The sequence below is a fragment of the Castor canadensis genome, chromosome 19 (genome assembly GCF_047511655.1).
Source record: "Castor canadensis chromosome 19, mCasCan1.hap1v2, whole genome shotgun sequence".
In the NCBI taxonomy this organism is placed as follows: Eukaryota; Metazoa; Chordata; class Mammalia; order Rodentia; family Castoridae; genus Castor; species Castor canadensis.
In genome coordinates, this window is record NC_133404.1 from 2,404,241 (window position 1) to 2,414,732 (window position 10,492).

Consider the following 10,492-nt stretch of genomic DNA (forward strand, 5'->3'; position numbering starts at 1 on the left):
ATCCCTGAAGCAATGCCCAAGGTTAGTAGGCTAACGTGTTTTCTAAAGTCTCACTGTCCCAGGTTAGCAGCTGGCACTCAAACTAGTACCTTGGTGACTGAGGATCCATCTGATCCTATCTTCTCGTAATAGTAGCTACTTTGTGAGACCGTGGTGAGGATTCAGTGATATGGTATATGTGAAGCATCTCTGGATGCTGAGGAAACAGCCAGTAAGCGGAGCTATAATTATTCTTTTGGATACAGGCTGAACCATGGCGTCCAAGTCCTAGGACCAAGAGAACAGATGTTACCGCATTGCTTGATGATCCTTCAGCCTGTCCAAACTGAAACACAGCGCGTTTCTCATCTGACAGGTGAGTGGTGGCCTCCCGTGGAGATTGTATCTTATCTAGTGTAGAAAGGAGCGTCCATTTTAAGGGTGATGTTGAGAGGAAAACCAAGCATATCTTGTTTGTGGGCTTTCAGAAGGCAGGAAAGATGTAAGAACGCAGCCTCCGTAAGAGTGCAGGATGCCGTGGCCTACCCTGGGCCTCGCAGGCCCTTCAAAGTCATCCTCCCGACCCACTCTCCTCCTGCTCCTCCCACCCCTGCCACTTACAGATCTTGACCCTCACATGCGCTCTCAGCCCTCCTCAATCCTTCTGGGAACTTGAGGAACCCAAGGTTCCTTGAGTGGGCACCCTGACACTGTTTCCTCCTCCTTAGCTCTGGGCTCTGCTTTCTTTGCACAGAGTTCCCTATTATCTGCCCCCACCACCCATACTGATGGCTACTTCTTGAATCCTTGTTTTGTCTGGGCCCACACTTTCGGTGGCTGTGCTCTATTCTCCCAGTTTGTTTACCGAACTTCCTAGGTGATTGTAATCCCCAGATGAAGGATCAGGGAACGTGGGTCAACTGGATCTAGGATCAAGGAAGTGTCCATTGTCATGAGTGATGGTGATCCATAGAACGGATTGTCCCCTGTACTTGGGACTTCCATGGTTTTCAGGGCAGAGACCAAGGTTGCACACACATAGTCCAGGTTAGAGTGTACTAAAGGGTCACTTTGTTTCCAAAGGAGATCTCAAGCAGAAACAGAGTTTCTGCCTCAAAAGCAGAAACATCCACTATCCCCACTTTGGGAGTTGCCTTATCTACATTCTGGTTCTACAGCTGGATGGTCACATGTGCTGCTAGACCCGGGAATGGTGATCACAGCTGCCATGCATGTAAGGCTGGCTGTGTCCTGAGTTTGAGGGGGTGCTATACAGCTCCCCACTTCCCGAGCTTTGCTCTGTGAAGGCCTAGCTGTGAGCCAGTGCAGCCCTGCCGTGCTCCTGATCCATTCTGATCAGGGGTTCATAGTCTTCTTGCTGTTTAATAACAACTGCCATGACAGAGACTCACCAAGCAATGTATCACACCATTACAAGGTCTTTACACCTCCTAGTTGTATGCTAGTTACCCCTATGGAGCATTGGAAAGCTGAGCACAGAGTGAAGTAACTCATGCAGGATATTTCAGCCACAAAGCAGATCAGGCCAGCACTCACCATTGTCTTCAGAATCTGACATGAGGGGAAGATCTTGGTGCTCATGTTCTTTCCTGATCTGCTTTCATGCCTTGCTAATGAAAACAGAATTTCTCAAATATGCCAACATGTGTGGCACATTGAAGAACATTAAGTATAACACAAACATGAACTGTACATGAACACATGCCTTGTACGGTGTACTCGAGGTATAAGTATGAAAAGTCTAAAAATACTTGGCATATTCTTACCAGTAATGCCAAGAATGAATGTGAGAAGGGAGTAAGTGCAAGAACCAGTGAAGAGGGCCCGTGGGGCTGGTAGGGTACCAACATGATGGTGGCCCAGACCAAGGCCATGCCGCAGAGGGGTCAGGAAGTATTGTGAGGCACAGCTAACACCATCTGCTGGTAGGCTGGACGTGGGAGTGAGGGACTGGGGCCAATGACCCTGCCTAAGCTTTGGGCTGGGGATCTGAAAAGTCTGAGTTACCATCAGCTGAGATGAGAACCAGCGTGAGTGGAGTGTCTTCAGGAAGGAATAGCAGGGGCTCCATCGTGTATGTGTTGGTTTGAGGCTGTAGCTAAATATCCAAGGCCCGTGTTTAGTAGGTGGGATATAGAAAGTGAGAGTTGGAGAGAGAAGTGTGACTTGGAGTCATCAGTACATGGTACTGACTTTCAGCTTTAAGTGAATAAACCTGTCACTGGTTAAATTGTCATCAAAGATTATTTGCCTTTTGAGTTTTTGATTTACCTGTGATTTCTTCACATGGTCAAGTATCTCTTAGCATTTCTCTTTATGGGTTCTTTGATTGTAATTAAGCTTATTCAAAAAGTACATAATAATTCACCTATGCCCTTTTTTTTTTTAACATTTCTGTAGTCATGAAGAATTGCCTATATCTATTTCTCTATGAATTGGTTCCACACTTACTCTGTTATTAATGGTTTATTGACCAGCCAAAACATGTCCTGACCATCTGTTCTTTGGGCAAACCTTTTGGACTTTATTCTCCCTGATCCCACATTATTTAGTAAGATATTCTTGGGGGGGGCGGGAGGGAAGAAGGAAAGGAATGGGGGAGGAAGAGAAGGGGGAAGGAAGGAGGGAAAGAAGGAAGGGAGGGAGGAAGGAAAGGAGAGAGAGAGGGAGGGATCTGGCTAGTTAGCACGGCAAAATGCAAAATAGAATAAAGAGAGACTTCTTGGGAAAATATTAATTTTAAACTTTGAAGAACAAAGATCAGTTTTCCTAACCTGCTTTTATGGGTCAGCTGGAGATAGAGTGGTTAGTGTTGCCAAGAAACTCAGAGCCAAGTTTGAAACTTGATCACAGTAACTGTGGTCAGCCAGTATTGATGGAATATTTGTTATCTTTGATCCTGATTTTCTACTTACATTTACATTTTCCTGGCTTACTGTCTGTGTCTTTTGTTGCAAGCCACCTTGAATCCTTTATGGAAAGAGCTAAAGTATATTCACAGCTCTGAAGAATAAATGACTCCTAAAGAATAAAGTCCATTCCCTGGGGAGTAAAAGAGTTTGCAGTTTCTCCTCAGGAGACAATGGGGCTATTTATTAACTCCTTACTCCAGTCCCTCCAAGCCTCCGTGGTCAGAAGATTGACTACTTCTCTTTGTTTATCTTGAAATATTTCAACATGCAGAAATGCATGTAGAATAGTATCTCAAATAAATACCCTGAATCCACCACCAAGCATAACAGACCTTAATATTTGCTTCGGATAGCTAGAAACACATTACAAATAGCAATGGCCTCACTGAACACACTTCTTCCCTGAAGGAACCACTATGCTGAATTCCACACTTATTATTCACCAATGTTTCCCTACGATTCCTCTTATGCATGAATCCACAGGAGTTGAGTCTTTGTATTTTCTAAGTTTATGTAAACGGTATCATGCAACATGCCTCTGCATCTTTTTTCTATATTCTGTGTCTAAGGGCCATTCTCATTGGTGGTAGTAGGTCTTTCATCTTCATCGCTATTTGAAATTTGGTTGTGAGGCCAGTGCTTGATTCATAGATCCGTTCTCCTGTTGGTGGCGCTCACGAGGTTTCTGTTTAGAGCTAGTACAGATGCTGCTGTTTTGCCTAAGTCTGTCCCTGTGTGTGTTTGGGACACAATCCCAGTGGAATTGCTGAACTGTACGAATAGACACAGCTCTCCTCAGTAATATCGTAGTGCTTTCTACAGTGATTGGTGTCAAATTCTCCCAGGAGCAGAGAGTACAAGTCACAGTTGTCACACATACCCACTGACAACAAGAATTTTCATGTTTCCACTCTAATGTGTTCAAGTGGAGGGGTGTGCATGTGCGTGTGCTTGTTGGCTTTTGTGCAAAGGAGACATTGCTCAAGGCTCTCTCAATTTGCCCTCAAGGTAAGGTTCACATGCAGTGCAGTGTGCTGAAGGGTGCAGTTGGGTGAATTTTGGAAAGATGATCGACATCCCACTTAGGCTAGAAGACATTTCAATCACTTCATCTCCCACATAAGCACTACGGCTCTAACCATTTTCCCCGTTGCTGGTCTGGACCCACACAGTGTGAACTCTTGTGTTTCTGGTTTCTTTTACCCGATAGGATGTTTTTTAGATTCACCCATATTGTTTTAAGTATCAATAGCGCATTAGTTTTGGATTGCTTGGTATAAAGATACCACAATTCGTTTATTCATTCCCCTGGGTTGCTTCCAGCTTAAATAAAGACATTTTGTGCTGTCCGTCTGTGCAGGGAGCAGCTGTCAGTGTCACTTCAGAAGGCACTGCCAGACAGTTTTTCGGAGGGGTCGTAGGGCCTGACACCGCCTCTGGCAGCACACTCAGAGTTCCCTTGGCTCCTGGATTTGTGCACATTTGTTGTGAGTTTTTAAAATTTTTAACATTATTCTCATGTGGCTTTTTCAACCATCTTGTCGCTTTAATTTTATTTTCTCTGCTGTCTAATGATGTTCACATTTTATGTCTTTTGTGAAATAAATGTTCATTTTTTAACACTTGAATTGTCTTTTTATTATTGAGCTGTATGAGTTCTTTATATATTCTGGATACAATACTTTCATTTTGAATGATGGTAAAGTCCAGTTCATCCGTCTTTCATGCCAAGTGTTTTTTATGATCCCCTTAAGATAGTTTTACTGCCCCACATTTGCAAAGATATTCCTCTATTTTCCTCTAGAAACTTTATAGTCATAGCTGTCACCCTCAGACCTGTGATCCTTCTTGAATTAGTTCTTGTGAATGGTGTGAAGTAGATGTCAAATGTCTTTTCTTTTCCCAGTGGAAGCCCAGTTGCCCAGTATAATTGGTGCACAAAACTTTCCCTGATTGAACTGACTTGCCACCTTTTTTCTGAAAAATAATTGACCTGTGAATGTGTCTCTCTCTAAGCTCATTATTCTGTTCCTTTTCTGTTTTACACAAGTACTGCACTGTCTCTCACTATAGCTGTATGTTAAGTCCTGAAATTAGTTACTGGAACAATATAACTCCTTCATCTTCATCGTTCTTTAAAAAAGTTATTTGCATATCCATATACATTTTTATAATCAGCTTTTATATATATATATATATATATATATATATATATATATATATATATACGTATATATACGTATATATATATATATATATATATATATATATATATGCATATATTTGGTGGTATTAGGGTTCTGGTGGTGAACTCAGGGTCTTGCTAGGCAGGCGCTAACTTCAGACATGCCCCCAGCTCTTTTTGCTTTCACTGTTTTTGAGATAGGATCTCACATTTATGCCAAGGCAGGCCTGGACCACCAGCCTCCCTCCCAACTGGGATGACAGGTGCACCCCACCACACCCAGGTTGAGATAAGAGTCTCACAAACTCTTTGTCTTGCTGGTCTGGAACTGAGACTCTCTTGATCTCTGCCTCCCAAGTAGCAGGATTACAGGTGTGAGCCACTGTACCTCATCATGTATATATATATATGATGAGATTTTTTTTTTTTACATTTTTAATTATCATATTATTGTTGTACTTGGGGTACATTGTGACAATTACAAAAGTTCTGACAATATATCAGAGTTGAATTCACCCCCTCCATCATTCTCCTTTATTCCTCCTTCCTCCATTCCTAGCATAGTTTCATCAGGTCTCATTTTTCACACATGAGTACATAATATTCCACCATATTCACCTCCCACACCCTTTCCTTATATCCTCCCCCTCCCGCTGGAACCAGTTCCCAGACAGGTATATTTTTAATAAGACTTTAGGGATTTTTTTAAATTGGGATTCCTTTGAATTGATAGATTCATGCAACATGATATATTCTTTTATTTATTTAAATAATTTTGTTCAGCAAAATGTTGTAGGTTTCAGTCTAAATTTTATCCTGGAATAAATTTATTCCCAAGTATTTGCTATCTTAAATGTCTCCCAGAGGCTCATATGCTGAAGGTTTGGTCTCCAGCCTATGGCATTGTTGGCGGTAGTGGAACCTTTTTGAGATTGGACTTAGTATAAGTAGGCTGGTGGGGCAGTCACTGGAAGAGATCTTGGGATCCTGGTCCCTTCCTCTCTCTGCTTCCAGGCTAACATGACACAAGTGGTCACCCCAAGCCCAAAGCTACAGGACTAAGTGACCACAGACCGAAACCTCTGACACCATGAGCCAAAATGAACCTTTCTTCCTTATAAGTGGATTGTCTCTCGGGTGTTTTTCACAGTAATGGAAAACTGGCTAACAACAACTTTTGATGTATGTATTAAAATCTCATTTCCAATACAATTGACTTTCATCATCTGCAGATTCTGAATTTGCAAATTTGCTGGCTTTGCTCGGATTGATTTGTAACCCAAAACCAGCCCCCATGGTGCCTGTGGCTGCACGATGCGATGAAAACTCTGAGCTGCCCACCGTGCGCCTTCCCAGCACAGGCCAAACAAGGCACCCGCCACCTCCTTGCTTCAGTTCTCATCGAGCAAACAAGTGCTCTTTTTAGCTTATATTTAGTGTCGTGTTTAGTGCACTTTTGGTCTTTTTATTGTGACTTTGCCATTTAAAATGCCCCCTGGGGACAGTGCTCAAATACTCTCTAGTGTCCCTATGTGCAGAGGAAGCACATGTAGTGGATAAACTTTTTTACAGTGCTGTTGCCGTGAGCTTGATCTCAATGAATTAACAATGTGCATCTCAAAAGACACCTTTAAACAGAAACATGCTTACAAGATAATCTACTGATCGATTGGCAAAACAACCACTCTACAGCTCCCCAGAGTCTAACTGTGTATCCCAGAGGAGGAAATACTCAATATTCACTAATTCGATACTCACAGCAACTTTACAGAAGACAGCTCCCTTAAATGCTGACTATTTGCTATATTGATTTTATATCTGTAACCCTTAGGAGTCACCCCTTACGATGTTCCACATTAGAAAATAATTTTCTTCAATCAATGACAGTCTTTATGCCTTTTGTTTCTTCTTACTTATTGCACAATCTAGGGCTGCCAGTTCAAGGTCTAAAAGAAGCATCAGGGTACTGGCTGTTTTTCCTAATCTCAGAGTAAGAGTGTCCAAGAGCCCACTTTACACTGTTAGCTGTCAGCTTTTTATGCATCTGCTTGGTCAGACTGAGGAGGATCCTTTTTGTTCCTAGTTTACTGAGAAATTTTTTGTCATGAAAGAACATTGATTTTGTACAATATTTTCCTGTAACTGTTGAAGTAATTGCATAGCTCTTCTTTATTCTGTTACTGTTATTAATTGCATTTTTTATTTTCTTTATGGTTTTTGTTAGCATATAATAGTTCTTCCTTGTGACCTTTACTATGTGCTTACAATATATGTTGATTCCCTCCATCGTTCTCCCTCACCCCCCCACCCATTCTTAGAACAACACTGAACCTTGTATCCTAGGATAATATATATTATCCTTTTGCGTAGTACTGGACTTTATTTGCTGGTATTTGTTCAAGTGTATCTGCGTCCATGTCTGTAAGGAGTATAGGTCTGTAAGAATTTTCTTCTGTGTCTTTGTGTTCCCTCCACTCCAATTTAAAAAGGAAAGGGAACGAGCCATACCCTTTGCAACACGTCCTCAGTTTTCTTGTGATTTATTCTTTGACACAGTCGTTATTTAAAGCGACACAGGTCAACATGAGAAGGGGATCAGGAACCAGTGTAAAGATCAGTTAGAGATGAATCAACCTGGGTTGTAACACATGTGTACATGAAAGCAATGCTAGGAATCTCTGTATAGCTGTCCTTTTCTCAACTAGCAAAAATGCTATGTCTTTCTTACTATTGCTTATGTCTACTCTTCAACGGAACTGGAGAAAAGCGCAGAACAGGTTCTGCCTGGAAGGGAGGGGGGTGTGGGGGGGAGGGTTGAGGCGGGGGGCAGGAGGGATAAATGACCCAAACAATGTATGCACATGTGAATAAATGAATAAAAAAAAATAGAATCATGTTACTTAATTTCCATTATGTGAGTAACAAACCTTCCCCTGACCTCTCAGTGCATGTGGTGGTGTCAGTGTCAGCATCTAAACCCAAGTTTGAGAGGTCCATCCCACTTCGGAAAGATGACTGCAGCATTTGTTTTTATCAGTTAGGTCACAGTTCTTAAGCATGTTGTTTCAATCATCAATCTTCTTTTACTTTTCTTCTAGGTTTATCAATTATTGAAAGACTTAAAACCTCCCACTAGGATTGTGCAAACATTCATTTCTCTTGTCTTCTGTTACTTTGAGCTTTATACATTTAAGGGCATGTTACTGGGTACATACAAGTTAAAAACTGATGTGAGTTCTTTTTTTTTTTTTTGGCAGTACTGAGGTTTGAACTCAGGACCTCATGCTTGCTAAGCAGGCACTCTACTACTTGAGCCACTCCAACAGCCCTTTTTTGTTGGGTATTTTCAAGATATGGTCTCGCTAACCATTTGCCAGGACTGGCTTTGAACCTCATTCCTCCTGATCTCAGCCTCCCAAGTAGCGAGGTTTATAGATGTGAGCCTCCACTCCCCAGCAAGTTGATGTTTTTTGACATTATGAAATGACTCATCTCTAGAAATTATTTCTCCTTTAAAGTCTATTTTGTTCAATATTAATATAACAAAGCTATACCAACTTTATTTTGTATACTTTAATTTCAACTTTCTATAACCTTATGTTTTAGAAATGTTTCAAACAGCATATAATTTCAATGTATTCTAACATCTGCCATGTTGAAAGGTAAATTTAGTTCACTTATAGTTACTGTAGTTGCAAAATTGACTCAGTTTAAATTAACCACCTAGTTTGTATTTCTACTTGTCCTACCTATTCTGTTTTGTTTATCCCCACAATTGCTTTTTTCAGTTATTGAGCAGTGTGTGTTTGCTTGCTTGCTTTGCCATGTTAGAGATCAAACCCAGAGCCTCATGCATGCAAGTGCTGTAACTCCAGCTCTGCTAAAAACACACCAGGTATTTTTAACCATGTGCTTTCTCTCTTTGGATTTAGAAGTTATACACTTTGTATCTATTTTTGAATGGTTTCCCTGGGACTTATAATGTAGCTCTTTATAATATTAATATCTTTATCTTCCTTCTGGAAAATACAAGGACCTTTGAATACTTTTTTAAGTCCATCTGCCTCACACCTTCCTCCTTTGGTGTTATAATTTGGACATGAAGTGTCCCCAAAAGCCTCGTGTGTTGAAGGTCTGATTGCGCTCTGACTTAACCAACAGATCAATCCTTGGTGCATTCATAGTTTGATGGCATCATCGGGAGGTGGCAGAAGCTTCTGGACGGGACCTGGCTGGAGGACGGAGGTCACTGCAGGCATGTTCTTGGGCTGTCTCCAGTCCCAGGCTCCTTCCCAGGTCCCTCTGTGCTTCTTGGCACCATGAAGTGAGCAGCTCTGCTCCACCATGCCCTCTGCCATGATACTCTGCCTCCCAACAGGCCAGAAACTACAGAGCCAGCTGATCAATGGACGGGAACGTCTGCAACTATGAGCCAAAAGAAATCTTTCTTCCTTACTGTTTCTCTCAGGTATTTGTGACAGTACCGTAATACTACATTATTAGTCATGTGGCAATAGTATATGGATTTTATTTCTATATGTCTTTTTTTTTTAGACAATCTCTCAGTACATAGCCCAGGCTGGCCTCGAACCCATGACCCTTTTGCCTCAGGATCCCTCATGCTAGGATTACAGATGTGTACCACCATACCCAGCTTAAATCTTGTCATTAGCCTACAGTTAATAACCATTTAGAGCTCCCCACAGATCTACCTTTGTGCATGTACATGTGTGCTGTTCTTGTTTTTGCTCTTCTTTCCACAGTTCCTTGTAACTCAGAATTTCTGTCTGGAATCACTCTTTTTTATTCTAAATATTTTATAGCCTTAAGAAACTTTTAGTGTTGGTCTTTGATGCAGAACTATCTTGGGTTTCTTTTTAAATCTGAAAATGTCTTTATTTTGCCTTCATTAAAGAAAAGTTTCATTGAAATACACTCAGCAAAGTTGATTGATGGGGTCACTGTGAATCTTGGACCACCCTAAAGCAAGTTCATCTTGTGGTGGTTGGATTTTTACTTCCCTCCCCATGTCTCTGAGATGTCATCAGAGCAAAATGTCCTGGCTCTCAGAACAGGTACTATCACCAGGGTAAATGTGGTTCCTGATCTGATTCACCTTTCTGGATCCTCCCTTCACTTAATTTTCATGGTGAAATTCCTTATTGCCTCATTTTGTCTTTGATGTTTTTAAGAATGTTTTAATATATTTCATTTAGCTGTTTAAAATTTTTATCCGGTAGCTGGGCACCGGTGGCTCACACCTGTAATCCTAGCTATTCAGGAGGCAGAGATCAGGAGGATCGAGGTTTGAAGCCAGCTCAGGCAAAGTAGTTTGCAAGATCCTATCTTAAAAAAATCCAACAAAGAAAAGGGCTGGTGGACTGGATCAAGTGAT

The 10,492-nt window shown here is 41.4% G+C and overlaps 1 protein-coding gene across 2 annotated transcripts in view; it reads left to right on the forward strand.

The window, feature by feature from the left end:
• Positions 1-7,195, forward strand: part of Lrrc49 (leucine rich repeat containing 49) — a 126,168-nt gene extending 118,973 nt beyond the window's left edge. The window contains exons 17-18 of one of the 2 annotated variants that reach the window (XM_074061912.1): positions 246-355; positions 6,330-7,195. In XM_074061912.1, the coding sequence (XP_073918013.1) occupies positions 246-329 (84 nt within the window). In that variant the 3' untranslated portion in view covers positions 330-355; positions 6,330-7,195. Of the gene's footprint in view, positions 1-245; positions 356-4,272; positions 4,936-6,329 lie in introns of those variants that run through there. The other variant, XM_074061913.1, reaches the window with a different exon arrangement.
• Positions 7,196-10,492: the final 3,297 nt, after the last annotated feature.